Source organism: Lepidothrix coronata, unplaced genomic scaffold (assembly GCF_001604755.1).
Source record: "Lepidothrix coronata isolate B3197 unplaced genomic scaffold, Lepidothrix_coronata-1.0 Scaffold69, whole genome shotgun sequence".
NCBI lineage: Eukaryota > Metazoa > Chordata > Aves > Passeriformes > Pipridae > Lepidothrix > Lepidothrix coronata.
The window spans coordinates 2,904,553-2,926,392 of record NW_016690249.1 but is presented as its reverse complement, the minus strand read 5'-3'; the positions used below and the strand labels follow the sequence as shown (position 1 = coordinate 2,926,392).

The following is a 21,840-nucleotide window of genomic DNA, read 5'->3' as shown; positions in this document are numbered from 1 at the left end:
GGAATGTCTTAGAAGTAGAATCTTTAGTTTGTTTACAAATGAATGTCGTAGACATATATCAGCATGCACGTTTCCTATGTAAAATCATCTCACTCAGAGTGGATTCAATGTGAAGAGAGTCTTTTGATACTCATTTTCTGTGGAATGTCCTGTATTTTACTTCCAAATGGTTGGGAAGACAATGGGAAGCAATCAAAGTATTTCTTTAAAAAAAATTAATAGCTACAGAGTTGAAATACAGCTTAGCACTTGTAACAGCATTTCAGGAAAAATACTCAGAGGTTGTAAAAAATTGGGACATTCCAAATGAAGATTTGGAAAACTAAAAATTGGGTAATTAATTTTCCGTGCTTTTAAACAATCCCTACTAAGATAATTCTAGCCCATCTGAAGGGAACATGCACCTCTTTGTAATATGGGACTCAGTGTCTCATGATCTGGGGCCTTACTCTTAGTTTCTGTGGTGAAGACAAGCAGTTCCATTGGTAATAATATTATATCACTGGTAATAATATTATGTAATACTGGAGTGAACCTTCTGGATTGTATTTGTAAAGGGTTTTTTCTATAATGGTGAACAAATTAAAAGTATCTTTCTGTCCTACCTGCGAAACCTTTATAAGGAAACAAATCACCATAAAGATTTATCAGATAAGAATAATAACCTAGCTCCCCTAGGTTTTGAGGAGTGTTGGTATGATGCTTTTAGGATTATGGCAGGATGCAAATGCATTATTACTGTTTGTGTCCTCATGCTCCTCTATGCAAAGATATGTATTGTTTGTGAAAGTAAGGAAGGTGACAGAGATGAAATATCTTCAGGACAGAGACTAATCTGGGGAGTAGTAGCTGCCTGTGATGACAGGGAGGTCAGTGTGACTGTTTTTTCCTAGTGGATCATTAGAAGTGATGTAAATAAGGAAAACAAAGCATAATGCAGCAGTGTGCACAGGGACTGCCATGGAAAGATGCTTAAGGACAGTCACTGGAAAGGACTTTGAGGAATAAGAAAAGTACTTTTGACAATTACACTACAACGGATTAAAGTTTTTGTAATACAGTGAAGCAGTTCAGATAAAAGGGGAAGATGCATCCAAGTGAAAAAGTGACCAGTAAAGCATTCCCACCATGAGGGCAGAAGAAAGCTGCAAGATTTGACAAGTCTGGAATTATACTAAGGAATATAATATAGTACACATGATGACCTTCAGTGTTCTGATTCTTATTGACAACAAGCAATCAGCGGAGAGATGCTAAAATAGTGGTTTAAGGAAGAGATGTTAAAGTTACTTGAGTTTTGATCTTGATTGTGCTTAGCTTGAGCTGGCAGTGGGTCACCCAAAATGAAGTGTTAGAAAGTCATTCAGATACACAGAAGTGGAGTGTGATCATTTGAGTATTAAGAACAGCTATGAATATGTGTCATCAAGATTGAAGTGATAATTGAAGCTTTCTAAATGGCAAAAAGTTACTTAAGGACAGGGAAAGAACTGGTAATCTTTTTCCTTCGGGGCTGGAAGAGAAAATGAGAGTCTTCAAGTTATAAACAGCTTGAATGTTTTAAGATTTCACGTATGTTTGATTTCTTTTAGGCCCAACCAGAAAAAGAATCTAAATGGACAGACTCTATGTCATGGCTTATGAAGAAACTGGAACAGTTGAACTTAGATATTGAAGAAGCTCTGAGTGGTGGCTCTTCTCCCTCCAGTACTCCTTCTTCTAAAAGGCACAAGCAACTGGTAAGAATATGTGCATGTCATATATGTTCTCTGACATTTAGCTGTAATGCTCCTCAAGCCATAGTTTTCAGATCTAGTTGTATTTCTGAATAGGCTGAGAAGCTCAGGCTTAAGGGTGGTACTTTTTTCATTAGATAATAATGAAATCTCTGATTTCATTAGACAACTAATGGCCAAATGATCAGAAATGTGATAGGGTGAAACTTCTAAGATTTCTGTTGGTATGGTTTAAATCTTTAAACTTTTTTTTTTTGAGGACTATTTGCATTTGATAGTTTTTTCAGAATACTGTTGAAGTCCCAGTGCTAGCCTATTAATACTTATTATTTTTGTATTTATTTAAAGATATAACAGCCCTAGTGGGACACTATGTATCTTAATTAAGGGTTGAATTAGTATTTTTCTTTATTTATTTTATCTGAATATTTGGTTTAGATCTTCATTCCTCTATTTAAGAATATTTTGTGATGACAGGTGTCATCAATTGATGACAAACAGCTTCTTAAGCTTTTATTTTGAGGGCAAATAGGAGTAAGGATATTATGATATTATTTTAGTAGTTTTTCAATAAGCAGGGTTTTTTATAGAAGCAAGTAACTAGAGGGTGAAGAGCATAAGTAGAAGTGTTTGTTCTGTGCTTCAGGCTATGATTAAAGTCAGTTCTTAAGATAGAGTTGTTTGGATTTGCAGCTCTGAATGTTAGTGTTGGCTTGAAATTCCTGAAAGGTGAGCTTTTCTGAATGTTTTTGCTGTCACTGTTGTTTCAATGTTTCTTCATTTTGTAAAAGTAAATTCTTAAAGTAAGTGTCTGTGTGGATCATCACAATGTAAATGTTCATGTCTCTCAAGGTGGGATGTTTAGAATTTTGCATCTTGGTATTGCACTTTGTAATATGTGTTTTCATATTCTACATATTCTACAGAGTTGGTAATCGAGTGGCCATGTCTCTCATTTCTTTCTTATTGTACATGTCAGAAAGTCAGAACCAGCTCTATCCAACTGAATTAATTTCATAATTAATTTGCCTATTAATCGACCATGTTCTGTCTTCTTGCAGGAGAATGCTCAATGTCTTCTGTCAAAATACAGTGGCAATGTAGTCTGCTTTTGTGCCTGAAAGTAAAAGCCCAGCCATCAGAGTTTAAACACTTGTGAGACAGTCTGTTTTTGGCAACCAGTGATCCAAACACATTATTTTTTGGCTGTGCCTATTCTACTAGGGCAAAAGCCATGGTTTAGTCAGGCATCATTCTTTTTCCATGATGACTTGAACGTCATAGGATATGACTTCAAATCCACTGCTGGAGCATTAAATGAAGGGCATGTAGCATGTAGACAGCAGAAAAATAAATCCAAATAGATGACGTTTTCAGAGGCACTTTGGTACATAAGAACAGCATCATCAAAAATGGTTGCATAGAGAATGCCACCACCAGCATCCCAGATGCTTACAGTTCTCTTACTGAAGCCTGGTGGCAACACATCTGAGCACAGAGGCCAGGACTTCAGGCACAGCCTTCTTCCTTGGACATTCCCCCTGAAAGCCTGTGCTAGTGATATAGAGGTGGTCATAAGCTTACTATGCTGATAAAACCTACCTCCAAACCAGTCACACTGGTCCTGGCACACTTGTTTCCATTACCAATAGTTGCATCTGTCTGGATAAATCCAGAAAGATTTCGAGGATGTTCCTAACACCCATGCCAAAATTACTGTTTTTCTTAATATGATATTTGAACAGTTACAGTCTTGTTTATCAGGCCACATCTTCTTCCCACTCTAAAGTAGGAGAGCTTTCTTCAACTAAAAAGTTGTCTGTGGACTGCCAAATGTGTGAATCAGCCACATTTTATTGTAGTCTTATTGGGCAAACTGGAAATTACCTTTAAACCTCCAAGAGCCAATTTCAATATGGAAGCTGGGCAGGTCATTTAACACAAAGGTCTTTCTGATGAGACCAGCAAGAACAGAGCAAGAAAGAGTCTTGGACTATCATTTGTGGAACTGATAATGGGACACCATTTGCCGTCTCCTGCAGAAGTATTTGTAGAACAAGGGAATCATCTGCCCTAATTTAAACATTTCTGAATAATTTGCCTCAAAATGGGTGGACTTAGTCTTACTTACAGTCAAAGAAGAGAAATAGATCCTCATAAATGTCTCCATAAATTCACTCTGAAGAAACAGATATTGTAGATCTCAGAATGACAGTTGCAGTGGAAAAAATAGCAAAGTCTTGTATTCATACAAGTTGTATGAGTAATTTATCTTCTATTAATTCATGCTATTTTGTCCATATTTCTTACTATAGCTTGTAATTTGTTCCACACAGATCAAATGTTTTAGTCTTGTCACTTACAATGAAACTGAATATAAAAAAGGCCTCAAACATATGTTTACTAGTAACTGTGTAAATATGGGTTCTATAAAATGATGAAGCAGTTATGGGTCCTTTGTATGATTTTATCCTATTTTTATTATATAAACTGGGTACTGATGCAAGAAATTATGATTGAAAGTGCTTTGGGGTGAAGTATTCAGAGATGTAAAGCCAACTTTGTAGACCCAAGATCTCCAAAGCAGGTGACTACTGTATAAATAGCAACATGGTTTGTTGGAGCTGCTGCTCTGAAAATTGGTCTCTCAAGGGTGTGGACAATTTTTAACAGATGATAGAGTTTTTATTTCTCATGACAAATGCTGTGTCTTAGAAATACATTTTGTAATTTAATCACTAGGCTGAGCCAGTTAGTTTTCTACTGAAGGATTTTTCATCTGTTCATGGAAGTAACTCTTTGATATTTTATTATTCTTTACATTATCCTGTTTTGATGGTAACTGTTATTAATAATACTCACTTGAACAAAAATTTTACAGAAGCAGCCTAAATATTCTAATAAAAATTGACTGGAGGAATAAATATTATGGGACTTATTGAGTGAGAGTAGGGGGTCTTGCAGTATTTTGGTGAACAAATTTAAGGTGTTTTCTAAAACATAATAACTTTTAGATGAATGTTAAGAGGTGGTCTGTCTTTACATCTGTGTAAACCATGAGCTACTACTGGTCAATTTTTTGTTGGGGCAGTAGCACTGACTGGATTCCTCAGCATCTGACCTAAAAAAGATGTTAAAAATCATCATCTATAACCAAATTATTTTCTGAAGCATTCTCTCACCAGTGCAATAAATACATGATTAAAGTGCAAAAAACAGGACTGTCTCAATGTACTGACAGCAAAACTGCTAGTTCTGGAAAAACACGTTTAATAGTACTGCTCTTCTAAAACCTCTACCTTTCCTATGAAAAAAAAATCTTAGCAATATAGAAGGAGGCACTTTGTAAATGAAACATGAGATAAATCACTCTTGGTGCACTTAGTGCATTTCCCTGTTGTTTAATGTATCCATTTCATTGCCACCTGATATGTTATACTCAGTTTCAATACAGAAAAAGCAGATCTAGGGAATGAGAATCGTGATTTCAGTTTTAGCCCTTTATCATTTGTGGATAATGGCAGAGAAGTCCTGTTTGATTATAATTACCCCATCTTATATTAGAGATGTGACTGTCATTGAACAAAATCTTTTTTTTAACTTACACATTCTCTTAATTTTTTGCAGTAGTATATTATCTTCAAACTTTTCTTGGGCCGCATACTGATACTTCTGTCACCTTTTAAAAGCCTCCACATTTTACATCCCTAAGAAATATACTAACTGGGAAGTAGGCAGTTGCTGTTAAAGACCAGCAGCAAATTTGTCCCCTTTTGAAGGGGTACATCCAGAAAATGGGCTGATTTGAATGATTGTACTCAACAGCTCTGGACTGCTCTGCAGTGCACCCATGATCCTGTTTCCCTAGTATGGATTATGCTGCTGGATTGCAGCATGTATTGTTTCTTCCTCACTCAGTTATTCCTTTGAGGCGAACCAGGATACATGGGGGAATGTCGTGCAGTTGGTCCCTTCCTGGCATTGCATTCAGTGTGGGCCCAGAGTTAGGATGTGCATCTTTTAAAAAATGGTGTGGAAGTGGAGCAAACAAGTGAGATCTCTCCAAGTTTGGGGTGATAAGATGGTGATAAGTGGATTTGGAAAGTCCAGAGTTTGTAATTAGAAAATGGGAATTTGCTGAGTCTCTGTTTAAGATAGAAAAATAAACATGAAATAAAAAGTTTTAAATAATCTGAGTAAAACTATTTCTTTTTCTAGGAAGTGATTCCTTTCCCTGATGTTTAGGAAGGTGTGCTATTGATTAGTTCTCTGATTATGTATACTACCTGTTAAGGAAAGGACTTCATATAATATCTGGATGTCTACCTTTGCAAAATGTAAAAATGATGCAGCAGGTGGTTTTAAGAAAAAAGATTGAGGTCAAATGTTTACATCAGAGAAAAAAAAGCTTTAAAAAGATAAAATTCCAACTTCTTATCTTAGAGTTTACATTAAAAACATTTATGACTTGCCTTTATTTATAGTGTTTTTTAAATTCTCTTACAGTGCCCTGTTCAAGTAGAGACAGGCTTTTATGGAGATAATCATGAAAAGGGATCTTGGAAAAATAAAAGAGGAGACTACCAGGATCTAGACTGTTTACCTTACCCAGTGTCAACTGGAGCACGACCTAAGACTGATGTAAGTAGATACAGCATTATTTACAGCATTTTCTGACTTGCAGGTTCAGTAACCTCAAAAGTTGCTATTTTTCATTAAAATTGTCTGTGCATTTATTTCTTCGAAGTAATTTCTTCTGTAGATATTGCGCTACATGGAGGAGTTAGGTTTGCAAAACAGGTACAGATAAAAGTTTAGTCAGACTTGAGTTAATGGGACATCAGGGCTGTGGGATTCATCTAATCTGATTTTAGACCACTAATGAAAACTTCTACATTTGAGCTAGTCACTTGGATCACCCTTATAGTCAATAGAAAGAAACAGGCACTTCTAAAGAGTAATTAATCTCATCTGGACAATGGATGTGTGGATTCCAGACATCAGAGCCACTACCACAGCTTTTTCTTCATTGCTTATTTTAGAAGTAGTCTCTTTGGATTTTTCCGTTTGGCTGTTGATTATGCCTAATTCATGGTGAATTCCACACTACACCACATTGTCTACAAGCCTAAGTGTTCAGCTCTGGAGGTTTAGTTAAATCCTGTTTTTAACCAATAATAGCAATATTTATTTGGGTTTTTTTTTTTTTCAGAAGGTGATGCTGTAGCCTGCAGTCAAAGTCTGTTAAAATCCATCAGAGGGTTTTCTCGAAAGGCTTTGATTTACTTTCCCAACAGTAGCTAAATGTAAGCTACTTTAGGATCAGTGTTTTTGTTCCGAAATGCAGATGGTTTCCGCCTCTCAGGTTTTAAATTACTTGTGTGCTAGCAGTGCCCACGATCATCACGCAACATAAAGAATGGCTGCACTGGATTGAATCAAAAGTACTTATAGCCCTGTATCCTTTTTTGGCAGTGGTCAGTGTTGGATATTCAAAAAAGAAGTGTAAGAACAGAGTAAGCACATAGTAAGCCATCTCAGTTTCCTTTGAGGTATTTATCATGCAGGCACATTGAAGCCAGACACTATCTTGCAGGTTTGTAATTAATAGGCCCTAATGGTCTTTTTTCGCCTCTAGTTGTGTCTTTTGTATTCATTTGTTCTTTTGATATTCAAAATGTCTTGTAGAAATTAGTTCCAAAGTTCAGTTGTGGAGTATGTGATATAAAACCCTTTGCTTATTGTAAATTTGCTACTGAGGTGTTATTTTGGCTCTAATTCTTGTACCAGCAAAAACGGAATCTTAGGAATCTTGTAGGAAGTAGTGAATACCTGTGGTCTGGGGTTTTTGGCTTTTTGTGTGATTGCACTGATTATTTAATTATATTTTCCTGTTTATCTCACAATCGTTCAACATCATGAAGTCCTTTTGCAGCAATTGGCAGTCAGTTTTAGTTTTTATTAACCTCTGTAATTTAATATCATCAGAAACCTCTGTCCCTTTTTATTCCTCCATTTTCCAGTTCATTTATGAGTATACCGAACATATATCTGTGAGACTATTGGATAACATCCATCCACTGTAAAACAAACAATTCAATTATTCCTAACCCTTTTTTTTTCATTTTAAGTTAGCAATGAAAATCCATTTTTATTTCCTGACATTTTTTTCATTGTTCCTCCTTGTTGGTATAGTTTGAGTCTGATAGTTAACTTCACCAGAAGCTTTTTGAAATGGAAGTATATTGTATCAGTCAAATCCCCCATATCTGCATGATTATTCAGAGAACTTGGCCTCCAAAAGCCCTAATTATTCTTCCCAATTAATCTGTGTTACTATCTTTGTGTTTATTCTGTTCTTAGGCATACTTTCTGGTAATATTCTGCCATGGATATCAGTCCTACTGGGATTTCTTCCACAAATAGCTTTAGAAGCATTTTCAGGTATTGGCATCACATATGCCACCATCCATTCCTCCAACCCCTAAGACAATAGGTATTAGCAGTAATTATATATTAAGCCAATAGCTCAGCAGTTCTCTTTCTCCTAATCAGATGCTCATTTCAAGTTACCTACGCAATTTTGATTAAAGCAAAATCTATTATATTAAAGGTATCTTTAGCACTGTCACGTTCATCTACCAAAGAATGATATGCATGCCACGATAAAAATTATGTATTTCATTAAATGAGCCTACTCCTGTGCACTGAAATGGAAATTTGAAGGTGGGCTCCACTTGCTTACTAATTGAACATTATTGTCTTCCCACTAGCTATTTCCTTTCCTTAGAAAATAAGTTTGCTATTTTCCATTTCTGAAAAAGCAAATATTTGTTCTGTTTGTTGCTTGTTCTAGTTGGAAAAGATGGGAGAATTCATTAAAAAAAGACTTGCCAACTTTATTAGTTTTTTTACCTCCACCAAACGTTCAGGCATGTACAAGTATCATTGCTTAACTGCCTTCCCACTAGTACTATGTAAATATTTTTGAAGTGAAGTTGCAGTAATACTGTTGTTTCTCTAGCAGTGGGGGGGGGAGGAGGAAAGGCAGAGAAAGTAAGTTTGGGGGTTTCTTTCTTTTTGAAGTCTACTTTTCTCTTTTGATTGTAAATTGGGAAATACTGGTATGATAAAAAGCATTTCCACGAATCATCGTCAGTACAGTCTATGTGTTGTATCAATCAATTTTGTAATGCTGTAGTAACAGCAGTGTAATGCAGAAAGTACTGCTGTTGCTTAGGGCAGCAGCTAGACTAGAAACCTGCTGGAGGCACAGAATTTCTTAAGAAATTAATGAGCTGGTTTTTAATTGGACAGTTCTTTAAATTAGGAATAAATGTTGAAATGAGTGTTTGCAAATGTCATTCAGGAGAGCAGAACACTTTACTTCCTTCTGAGTGCCGCTTTTGGTGCTCTTTTTCATGCAAATTCAAACATTGCTATGTCCAGCTCCAGGCATGCAGTCTACATAAGTCTGTCATGTCTCTCCAGTACCCAGATTTTCACTGCTTATTCAATAAGATACAGACTTTTCCATATTTTTTAAAAAGGGTATGCTGAAGTTACTTTATAGGAAAAGGAATGGGTCCAAATGACAAAAGGTCTAATTCCTTTCACTTCACAACCAGGCTGCATCTGTTTAATTCCCGTGATCCAAGTGGTGTAATACCTAACTTGGGAGTAACGCAGCGATAAATTGGACCTGTTGCATTTTGATGATCCAGCTTCTCTTCTAATTTTTTGTAAGTCAGGTGGCCAAAAAGAACTTGTCTCTCTCCACTCCCCAGGAGCTCATATACTGAGGCATTTAAGGAACCAAATACTCTATAAATTATTAAGATTAGCAAATATAGCAGAGAAGACCAGTGTTAGAAATAGCAGGGATGCTACAATTCAGGAATAATATGCAGAGAATTAGGCAGGACACAGCTGTTCATTTTTCAGTACAAGGCAGTGATGTTAGCTGCACACTTCCATGGATACCAACTAGGCTGACAGCTTAAAAGATACAATGAAGGGTTTTTTGTCAAACTTCTCACAGTAGGTATTCTGTTTATATGCTTTTAAAAGATGGCTTGCACTTTACTTACAACGTTTTGATGGAATAATTAAGTCATGGTTTAGGGCAATGATGTGTCATGTCACATCTCCATCCTTCCCCCCTAAAAGTTGCTTCACTGGAACTTTTTTTGAGAGCTACTAAAGGAAATATGTACCTAAGGTGACAGGAAAACCAGGTGCCTGAGAGACAAACAGCAGATTTTCACCTGACAATTGCTGGCATTTATAAGTCCATGTCTACATGACAGAGATTCCATTAATGGAGAGAAAAAAATGACTTTTACAGCAAAATACAACTCACCTTGAAGTAGTCACCTGAATGTAGGTCCCTAATCAAAGCGCTTTGTGCTCCCAAAGTGCTGGTGTTGCTTGGTCGAGTATTTGAAGAAGTGACTGTCCAAGGCATCCGTGCTTAGAGCTGGATAAGCTAAATCCCTCACAGGGCATATAAATTACAATCTGACATTTGGTGGGCAGTACCTGGCTCTCCGTGCTCTGAGCAGAGAAAACTTTGATGGTCTAACTTACGAATCTAATATCAGGTGGTGTGAGAAAACCATCAGTAAATATCCTCTAGCTCTTGCAAGTAACACAGTATTGTCTGTAGTATGCACTCTGTGAATTAGTAAGAAACAAAACTTCATATATTGGTAGCAAGGTGGGCTTTTTCCACTATCTGTGGTAAGTCTGCTTTTTCTCTTTTTTTTTCAGTATAGTTGATGAGCACAGTTTTGATTTCTTATGCTTTAGTTCGACAAATAGCTTGAGCTCATTAAACCAGTAGGGCTAGAATTAATCCTTTTACATGTTTGAGGCTTTTTTTAACCTTTCTCAGTCTGATTCACTGTGCAGCCATGTGAATATGTAGGCTGTTGCAAGAGAGTGTGAGTGGCTGGAGATGAGGCAGGGGAAACTCCTTCTTTCAGCATCAATGGCAGTTTCTGCTAGCTTAAACTGTTTGTGAACTATATGTGTGCTAAGCCACTTGATTCAGAAAATGTGGAGCAAAGCACTGCTTTGTAATCCACATGACTGAAAAATGTTTGTGATTCTTTTAAAAAGTTGGGAGGGTTTTTTTGAGAAATGCTAGTTGATGCTATAGTGTTTCAGAGTTTAGGTCAGAGGTTCCAGCGATGTCTGATATCTTCTGACACTGTAAAACTAATAAGGCAGCAATCTATGGCTCTAATAGTCATTATCTCTCTGTAGGCAGTGTGATGCTTGCCTGACCCTCTGACATTGTTTGAGGCAGAGAAATTAAAAAATAAAAACAGCTGAAGGAAAATCAGAATCATTGTGTTTCTCATGCACTACTTGTTCAATATTGCTGCCCATGTACCAGCAGGGATCAGAGATTATTCCATTAGTGAGTGTGTGTGTTTCAAGCCTTTTATCAGATGGCTGCCAACATCCAGGCCAGAAGAAAGTTATAACAACTCATAGCAGTTTTTATTTTCACACACACTCTTTGGGATTTGGAGGATTTTAAGCTGTTAACAAACCTTAGGCTGATCCTTCATTTCTCCATGAAATGTGTAAGCAGTCTCCATTTTACATCCGAGATTAGAACTGCATATAACCTGGCTCTGAAATAAGTTTCACATTCTATCACTTCTAGATACAGTCAAATTTATCAGTTCACAGTACCATTTACAGCAGCAGTTACATCCATCTAGTAGGGTGTGTTTCCCAAGGGAAAGATTAGGCTCATCATGCTTTACTCTGACCTTGCCCCCCATTGACAAAGTTGTTAGCAAAGCCCCAAGAAGACTTGTGCAATCTCTGGGCAAAGATTTTTTACCTCAGGGAGCTCTCTGGCCCTTCTAGAATGTGGGCCACTTTGTAAGACCCACAAAATGCAAAGATGCAAAGAAGTGCAAAGATGAAGTAAGAAGCCTAGACCTGAGTGACAAAGACATAGCATTGAATGCTCCATTTTCTCAAAGAGATGCTCTATTTGAAGACACAATTATTTGGCTTTGTTGGAGCTGGAGATTACTGTTTACACTTCAGCTAAATGCACTTGTAAAAGCAGCACAGCTCATGCAGAAGAGATACAGAAATCTTTGCAGAAATCAGGTCCTCACTGACTTTCTCAAAGTCTCAGAAGCAGCTGATTGGTTGCAACAGGGACAAGAGCAGAACCTATACACAGTCCCTGTTTTTGCTACCGGACCATCCTTCCTCATAAAGAATGTTAACTCCAATTATTCTCATTCTTGCAGAAACAAATTTCAAACTCCGTCCTTTAGTCATGTGAATTGCTTTCCTCTTTATCTTTAATGTTGCCATTAATTATGTCAAAATAGCTCTCCAGTACAGATTCGGGTAGCCTGAAACATTGTCTTTGCATAATTTTTCTTCTTGCATTCAGTACTTAATTTGACCAGTATCCCACTGGGACAGAGACATGCTGAAATAGTCGGGTAAAGTGACACACTCCACTTCCAGCTGTACCCCATTATGGTGGACTTCCTTGCCTCAGAACAGGATGGCTGCCTTCCCATTCTTTCTCTGCTCTGCCCACACAATGAGGACATTACCCATCTTTCCCAGAAATACTCTAGGCTTTCAGTCATTTCTGAGCTGATCAAGTGGTCCTGGAAGACAGAATCTTCCCTGCTTTAAGATTAACTAGTTTTTTGGTAGTAGATGAATTTATTGCCCAGGAAAAGCCTGTACTAACTCTAATGAAAAACACTAATAGGGAGAGAAGGGCAGACGCCTCCCTTCTTTCCTGAGAGCTATGTATTCCAATATCTATAACTGATACTCCAGACTTTCTCATCTACTTTGTTTCCAGTGCATTTGATAGCACTCTGACCAAAGTCTGCTCCCAGCAAGGACTGGTTGCAAGGACCCAGCGCAGCACCTTCTCTTTTCCTTTTTGTCGTTATTCCCTCCTCCCATCAGTCGTCTCCTTCACACAAAGCTGCCTGTGAAACAGGCAACGCTGTGCTTACATATTACGCTGAAATCGTGATGCCACCATGAGTTCCGAGAACAGAGAAAAGGGAAGATCAGTATAAATTTTAGCTTTGCTCCATATAAATGTTTTGTACACAAACAGATAAACTTTCAAAAAATTTTGAAAGGAAAACAAGCAAATTAAACTCTCATCTAATATATCTTCTAAATGGTCCTGAATTCCAAATCTAAATTCTCGGTCTGCTCACCTCTGCCTAGTGAAACCTCAATGGAAACAGGATCAGGCTTTGTGAATCAAGATGTAAATATACCAAACCAGAAAACACTATCCATCTCACTGATCAGATCGAGTATCTGAGTAGCATTTGCAGTTTTAATGCCAAAGAGTGATGTCTCAAGTGTTCAGCTCTGGTTTTTTTCAAATGCACACTTATAAATCCTCTTATTTATTCTGATTTACCATGTACCTTTTAAATTTTGCTCAGAGTGTTTTAGTGAGGAGACTCCAACATCTTGCACCATAGGTATACTGCATACAGATGGCTGGATAGTGTTTCATTTCTTGTTGGTAGTAATGCTGAGCTCCAAATGGACTGAAAAGCTCCTGTCTTCTTGATTGATGAGACTTTTGAGATTAAGTTAGTGTCAGTTCCCAGGAAATGAAATATTTCAGATCATCCTTATTCATTTAGGAGCTAATTGTGGCATGTTTCAGAACTGAGCAAAAAGTATTTATTGAATAATTTGTTTGGTGAATTTCAAAACATTCCTTAAGTAAAATTTTTAACATATTGTGGTGGGTTGACCTTGGCTGAGCCAGTTGTCCACCAAGCTGCTGTATCACTCCCATCCTCAACAGAGTGGGGAAATTAGATAGAAAAAAACTTGAGGGTCAAGATAAAGGCAGTTTAATAAAGCAAAAGCAAAGGTTCTGCGTGCAGAAGCAAAGGAAGACAAAGTTATCTATTCTTTACTTTCCATCAGCAGGCAATGAATGTCCAGCTACTCCTGGGAAGCAGGGCTTCAGCACTCATAGTGGTTGCTTTGGAAGACAGACAAAGGCCCCCCCTTCCTCCTCCTTTCTCTTAGCTTTTATTGCTAAGCAGACATTGTATTGTATGAAATATCCCTTTGGAAAGTTTGGGTCAGCAGTCCTGTCTGTGTCCCCTCCACAGATCTTGCCTACCCCCAGCCCACTGGCCTTCGTGGGTGGGGGGCAAGAACAATGGAGAATCAGCCTCGGGCTGCTCACCAGTAGCAAAAACACTGGCATGTTATCAACACCTTTCTAGGTACAAAGCACAGCACTACTCAGGGCTGCTATGGGGAAAATTAACACCATCTCAGCCAGACCCAATACACTTTTTTTTTTTCTTAATTAATTACTCAATTCCATTTTTTTCTGACAAAAATTTTGTAGTCAGATGAAGATAATAATCCTAATGTAGCTATGCAGGAATTAAAATTACTTTGAACTGCTATGGTTAAATCACTTGATCTATGAAAATATTTACATATTTTAAAATTACATTAATGGTATCATTTTGGCACAGTATTTTGCATCAGATTCATTATTTTAATTTAGTTTTCATAAGGATTACTTGGAGACTAGGGATATGCTTCATGTCTTTTATTTTTGAAACTCATTGAGTTATCTATGTAAGAAAGGAAAGAGCTTTCTTATTCATAAAATAGCTTTGAGAAATAATTTAACAATATTTAATTAATCTCAGATGGATGTAGACAAAATAATTTATATGCCTTTTTTTACATACAGTATAAAGTAAAATTGAAGTTTCCAACTCATTTTTGCAGTAAAGTTTGTTCGATGTAGTTGAAAAGGTGTATGAAATCTGTATTGGGAGGAGACTAGAATTGGTTATTTTTATTGTTCAGCATTACATGGCTATTTATGTAGTTCAAACTGATAATGTCTGTTTATGTTGTAAGAAAAGCTTTGAATGAGCGAGCAACCACAGGAGCAGTTGGGAAATAGAGGTGACCTACCTCTGCAAGGGCAGCCAGCAGGTCCACCAGGGAGGGACAGCAATAGCAGCAGAGCAGCTGGGCTCGGTGGTGATTTTGCCAAAACCCCATGAGCAGAGACTGCCAGCAAAATATATTGAGCGAGCACTTTTCTGAGCCAGCCCAATCCCTTTCCCATAATAACTGTCCCAAGCTCACACAGTGAGATTTGCCATCTAGGTCCAGCTGTAGTGACGAAATATTTGACGGCTGGCATTGATTAATTAGTACATACATACCAAATTAATCCAGTGTGTGCTACTTGACTTTTATAGACCTATTTATCCTACATGAATTGAAATATTCGGTATTCTAGAATGACGTTGTTATGTTAATTTCCAGATCTTCTAACTGAATTCTTTTGCAGAAACTATAACACAAGGCAGCACTACTTGTCTGTGCTGTATTTCTTGTAGCACTGACTGTTTGCAGGAACACAGCCGCATTTCATAATAGTGCAGTCTTGCTAATCATAGACGCTAAAATTGCTGACTTACATTTTAGCGTTAGCACACAGCCTCAAAAATGCATTGCTTTTCAAGGGCAGACTGAAGTGTCCTGGCTCTTTGTCAGTAGATGTGGGATTCAAGTTGTCAAAATAAGAATCTCTATAAATGCATAGCAAGACTTGATCAGGAACCATACCAGTAAATTATGCCATGCCTATGCAAATATAAAGAGAGAGAACCTTACTTGTATGCAGTTAACTTTGTACTCACTGAAGTGCAGAAAGGGAAAGAATTTTTTTCTCTTCTCTTTGCTCATGCTTCTAGGTGCAACACAGTTCATTTAACTGGGTGACAGTACAATTTTCTACTATGTTTTGTAGCTGCCAAAGAAAAGAACAAGTGGTAAAGTACACCAGCTCCCATGGGTAAGAATGGCAGGCATGTGCTGGATTGAACCCTACCAGGCTGTCTGTTGTATTTTTGTTTGTGGGATTGGTTGAGTACAGTTTTCTTCAGGAAAGTATGTCCAATCATACCTTATCTGTCTGCCTACCTGTCAGGGTTTGCATTGTCCTTTTTTCTGGCCTTGTGGTATATCTGTTACAATAGCATGAAAAAAAAAGAGTGAATATGTTGTACTTATCAAAGTAATTTCTCTTACAGTGTAGCTATTATTCATTTTATTTATCTTGGCCTCTGTTTTAGGACTGCTACCATTTTTATTCAGGCAGGGTTTTGCCCGTTACTTCACATGTTGATCAGATGGCGCATGATTGAGATGGAGCCTTTGACTTTTACAATTGTTGTTCACAGCATGAGCAAAGCAGAAAGATTCAAATATTACCAGAGATGTATAGTTAAAAATGTGTCCTGCCTGGGCTGATGAAGTGCTTCTGTGGCATTTTGGAGCTTGGGTAGAGTTGGACCCCTAGTCCCTCTTAAGCAGTGGTGCAAAGGTCTCTCATAATACCAGCCTCCGGCTCTTTGTCCTCTGGAGAGCCTGTAGACTGCTCTTGCCTGTTTCCCACGCTGAGGAAGAAGGGACTTCCATCTGTAACACACCAGAGACAGAGGCTGGCACAATGCACAGGGAGAGTATTTTCTATGCAAATTAATGGAGCAAATCATGCATCCCCTCTTTCTAATAGAGATAATCCCTCTCAAGGTACAATTTTCTCTTGTGCTTCTACTGGGAGGAGGCAGCTTTGCCCAACTGCCACCCCTTTGTCCTGGCATGTACAGTATCTCACAATACTGAAATGTGATTATGCGGCCCTTTGTGTGATGTGCACTTATACAAGGGAAGTACAACGTCAGAAAAATCATTTGCTGAAGTTTTCTATTTTACTACCACTCATATGGCCTTTTTTTGTAAATTCCCAGAACTGGACACAGAATGATAAAGTAGTGATTTTAAGATGAATTGCTGGTTGTTAGATGAGGCCTGCTGATAATCCACTGTAGGAGAAAGGTCACACATTGTTCGAAGCAGCCAAGTGTCATAATTATGACCTTCTTTAAATTGGTATTACATGTTTTAAAATTTACAATGACTAATCATTTGCTACAAAACCAAAGTGCTCAGAAAAGTGTCTGAAGCTTCTTTATTGCAAAATGTCCTAATGCAAATTTTCAGATGAATCATTGAATTTAGAGCTTGAGAACACTGTGGGTCCACCAGCACGCTGCAAATTGAACTGAAAATTTCCAGAGGGACTTGCTGTCTTAAAACTTAAGCTAACAAATAAGAGTTTGCATCTAGAACTGTGACTCTGGACTGAAACAGAGTTAGCACAGCCTCAGAGAGGAACTGGAACAACTTAAAATCTGAGAGGCCTCAAGAGAATTTCTAGCCTATTCCCCTTTACCAAATCAGAATCACCTATACCTATACCTGATGAAAGTTTGTCCAACTTCTTTTCTAGGACCCCTACTCACAGACTACAGAGCCTGTTCAGATGATTTGTTTTAGTACCCCTCTTATGATTAGAAAGTTTTACTTTCTTGCTGTGAAATATCTTCTTGTGTTTATATCAGTATGCAGAGTAAGTTATATTCTTGTTCTTTCCTTTCTGCCTTCCTTCTGCAGGTCAGTCTGGTTCATCTAGCTTTTTCGTGTAGGTCCTGGTTTCCAGACTCCTTGTTCCATCTAGTGTCTCAACCTGCACACTAAATAATAATTTGAGCATGTTCAGAGCTAGTTACGTCTCATAGATTCATCTGCAAAAAATACTAAATACTACAAAAAATACTAAATACTACAAAAAATACTAAATACTACAAAAAATACTTTAGCAATTGAGGCCATAGCAGAATCTGAGCTCTTTGTAATGCCCATGGACTGGTGAGTTGCACAGGCACTGCAGTGAATGGTGGTATGCTTTCCTCCCTGTTCACTTCCATCATCTGTGCAATTGTGGTTACAAAAGTCAAAGTTCTATTAATGGTATTAATTCCTGCATGTCCTTAGTCTTATAATATCCTAAGAAACATGTGTAAGAGATGGTTTCATCTCTTATTCTTTTTGTTGTTTTCACATTGACCAGTTTGGTGAACAAAATGGCAGACTCTGTCTTTAACTCCTGGCGGGGCTGTCTTCATTGTCCTGAGAGGACATTTTTAGACTACTTGCCAGCCCCCCTGGAGAGTCTACAGCAGAGAAAAGTTACATTTTCCCGCCTGGGCAGAGCCAGCCTGCCCAGATACCAACGGTCTAACCAATTGGCAGCATGGAGGAGTCTGCCCGGAGGCAAGCTGGCCAATGAGCGTCAACCGTGGGGTATTTAAGACTGTGCCCAGCATAGCCAGTGGAGAGTTTTTTGTTGGTGGTCTTTTGTTTTGGGGGTCCCAGACAGCTGGAGTTCAGTTTTGTTTGGGCCCAGGACATGCGGTGTTAAAGGTCCAGTCCACCAGGTTCCAGTCTGCTCCGATCTTGGCCCCACTCCTCGCTCCATCGCGCCTGACTCCATCTCACCTGCCTCCGTTCCACCTCTCCCGCTCGCCTCCAGCTTGGTTGGGTTCAAGTCAGGGTCCAGTGTTGGCTGCTGAGCCCCGTGCCTGCTTTCGTCCATCTCGCCTGCCTGCCGCTGTCCCACCTACCCATCCACCCTGCTCACCACCTGCCTCCGTTTGACGGTCCTCCTGCTGACTGCCTGAGGTTGTATGCACTTGGTTTCTTCCCTCACTGGTGGTGGCAATCCTTTTGTAAATTAATTTTGTAGCTTTTCCCTTTCCTTATTTTTCCCCTTTCTCCTCTCCCCTTCCCTCGTTTTTACCATTTACTTATTGATAAAAATAAAGTTCATTTTCTGTTTGAGACCTTAACATTTGGATTTCGTGCCTTAATCTCATCTTCGCAGTATCCATTTAAAGAACCTCATTGCAGCCGCTAACCGGACTGTAACAACATGTTGCGGTTTATTTGTGTAAATTGACCAAAATTAATCCATGGTTGTGCCTACACTGCAAAGGCTCTCTGTACAGATAAATACAAAATCCATCAAAACACAGTTCCTGTCAGACTGGTTCCCAGGAGATTTGCAGCCTGATTCAGGTGAAAAGGGAATCCTATTCTCTTTTAACTTCCTGGGCTGAATGCCTCCTCACTGCCTTCACTAACTCCAGCATAGCAGGAAGCTCTCTTGATGGAAGGCACATGGTATCCAGGAGCATGGACAGAGGAGGGTGGGATGAGGTCAACATGACAGAGATGATGTGAGGACTGGTGGCAGGACCTCAGCAGGTGGCACTCTTCCCTCTGCATCAGCGTAGCAAGGGAGCTGCTCCCAGCACTCCACAGCATCACTCTGCTGACACACCATCTCAGGATGCAGGACAAAATCCAAAGCCTTGACCTCTTCAGATTGCTGGGGGGTTTTTTTATGGAGTTGTCCTTGATTCATGTGTAAAAATAGTTTACTAAAGGTTCTTGAAATTTCAGCTCAGATAATCTGCCTAATGAGATGTCTGTCTGTAGCCATGGCTCTGTAAATTATTCTTTGCTCCTTGCTCAGGCAGTGCAATCCTAACACAACTGTTCTTTGATGTCAGACATCACTGTCTTTCTAGACTAGTGGTGATTTTGGCCTGTACAGTTGGAGCATTTTGAGATGCAAATCCTTGTATTCTTACAAACTGTTTTCTGTATTGCACTGGCAGTCAGTCAGTGTTTTGTTTGCAGAGTGAATTTAGTGACAGCTTCAACAACTAACATAAATTCAAAGTCTAACACTGTATGATTGTACCCTATCTTTTAAATGAACCCTTTTAAACAGGAACCTAGTTGGAATTTTTAAGGGTGTCTTGTTCACCCCAGCCCTAGCCTTTGTGGCAATATGTGGCCAAAAAAAAAATAAGTTTTGGCAATAAATAGTTATAATGATTTTTAATCCCCAAGATGTACCTGTACCAAAGCCTCACAGATTTTTTGCCTTTCTTTGAGTGTTGTTTTCTGAAGGCATATCTGGAGCTTCACTAAGTCTTGCCTTTTAGTCCTTGTTTCACAGCAGAAATTCAACCCAGGGTCAGGATTGTCTGGTTCTGGGTTGACAGAAGTTTTCATAGTTGTTGACTTTGCTTAATTGAGGAGCCTCCTGTTGTCATAGTCTCTTCAGGAGTTTTTGGATGGTAGGTAGCTCTAAGTCAATTTATTGACATTTCTCTCCACAGGGAATTTTTTTGTTAAGGTCTATCAGAGGAGCAACCTTTTCTGCTGACCACTAGTTTTTTTATATACACCTCTCTGAGAATGCTCCTTAGGACATTTAACTTGAATATACTTGTCATGCTCTACTGGGTGGCCTGTTCTTTTGTACTGAGAAAGACTGATTCTGGTGCTGAACTGTCCAGCTGTGTATGCCTCTGTGATTTGGAGTTCCAGCTGCTGTGAACTGACTGAAATCTCATCAGCAGAGTAGCTTGTCCCTCTTGTGAAATCAGAATGTTTTTCTGTTCCCCAAAGTCCTAGCTAGTCTGCATCATACCTGTGGCCCCCTTCCTCTTGGCTGACATGTGTGTCACACACTTGCTGTTCAGCAGCTTCCTGTAGTGCCCTTCACTTAGGATGTGGCAAAGCAGAATGTAGTGGGTTTTGTTGATTGTCTCACACAAAGTACATTTGGACAATGAGGGGTTTTTTTCTGTTGTAACTCCTTTGGAAGTGTGTTGCCAACTCAGTCACTGCATATGAGACAAGACTGATCTTCAGTGGGGAGTTTTCCAAGGAGGTTGCAGGAGAACTAACTCAGCCTTCTCCAGAGTGGCTGAGGTGGTGGTATCCCAGGAGTGTACATCCCTAGTTTGGGTGGGCTTCTTGGGGAGTGCTCTCAGAGGAAGTATTTCTGCTTTATTCAAAACAGGTGTAAACCTGATGTGGTCTTCTGTAGAATTATCCATAATATCCATTAAATATCCATAATTCCCAGATCATTTGAGATACAGCCCACAGTGGTTGAAGTTCAAGAATAATTTTCCTCATCTGAGATTCACAAGGTTCAATGATAGAGGTGAATTCCATGGCTTAATGCATGATCTCAGTCTTATCTAAAAACCCACAGTAAGGACAAGCGGAGGTCCAGATCCTGCTGATAATAAATTCCTCTGGGCCAGTCTTGATATCAAACCACATTGATCAGATGTGCATGTGCATGGTAGACATGCTTATATCAAACAAGCCTGTGGTAGATTCATCCCCTGCTTGAAATGTCACAGGGATTTCATTTCCTTCCAGTAAGAATTAGATTTATGTAAGTACACAGAGGAACCCTTACTGAGTTTGTTTCACCTAGCAATACTAACAACTGGACAGTGAGTTTATTTGGTTAGTTGGCTTACATCAACTATGAATATGGCTTTTATCAAACTGGAATGGTTTTTTCCCCCTAAGACATGTAATACTATAAGATACTAAAAATTGTGTTAAAAAGGTCCCCCTAAGCTTTTAAATTAGTTACTGATATCAGACATTCTCCAGCTCTGAAGACATCAAGGTCATTATGTGGGAACAAAAATTATGTACCATATGGCACATCTAAAATATTCAGTAATTTGAAGAGAGTGTTTACTGAAAACAAATTTTACAACAAACCAAGCTGTAAATTTTCTGTAGCTTTGAAAAATCACCATGAAAGAAATAAGAGGACAAAACACTGCAATGTATACCCTGTCCTGCTTCTTGAGTATAGGTTTATCAGTGACTGCTTATATTCTTTTCCTTGTACGAAAGCATTCATCGGACCTTTTCAACTATAAACTCTAATAGTGATTAACATTTTAGTGTGGGGACCTGAAAGCATTCCGGAGACATGAGTGAGTTCATACCCAGCATTTTCTGATAGGCATTTCTGTAATAATACATTTCATCTGCTTCTGGAATGTTTGCATTCCCTGCTTTCTGTATCAGGAGAAAGACGGCCACATACAAGAGGTGAATTTTAATATTTAAGTTTTCAGACTCAAGAAGGATGCTTCGTGGTCTTCGTGCTTCTTTGTGCTTTTTAATGACTCAGTGTCCCGATAACATAGTTGACAGTCAGTAGCCTCCCAGTTTATACCCTGCTCTGTCTGCAAAGGCTGCATTTGCAAAGCAAGGACTCTAGCAATTAAGATACCTCACACGGCTGAGGCTCCTAAGGGTAACAGTT

At 38.6% G+C, this 21,840-nt stretch overlaps 1 protein-coding gene across 3 annotated transcripts in view; it reads left to right on the top strand.

The window, feature by feature from the left end:
• STARD13 (StAR related lipid transfer domain containing 13) overlaps positions 1–21,840 on the top strand; it is a 293,161-nt gene that overhangs the window by 71,918 nt on the left and 199,403 nt on the right. For all 3 annotated transcript variants that reach the window (XM_017818549.1, XM_017818548.1, XM_017818550.1), the window contains 2 exons: positions 1,593–1,739; positions 6,243–6,377. In XM_017818549.1, coding sequence (XP_017674038.1) covers positions 1,593–1,739; positions 6,243–6,377 — 282 coding nt within the window. The remainder of the gene's footprint in view (positions 1–1,592; positions 1,740–6,242; positions 6,378–21,840) is intronic.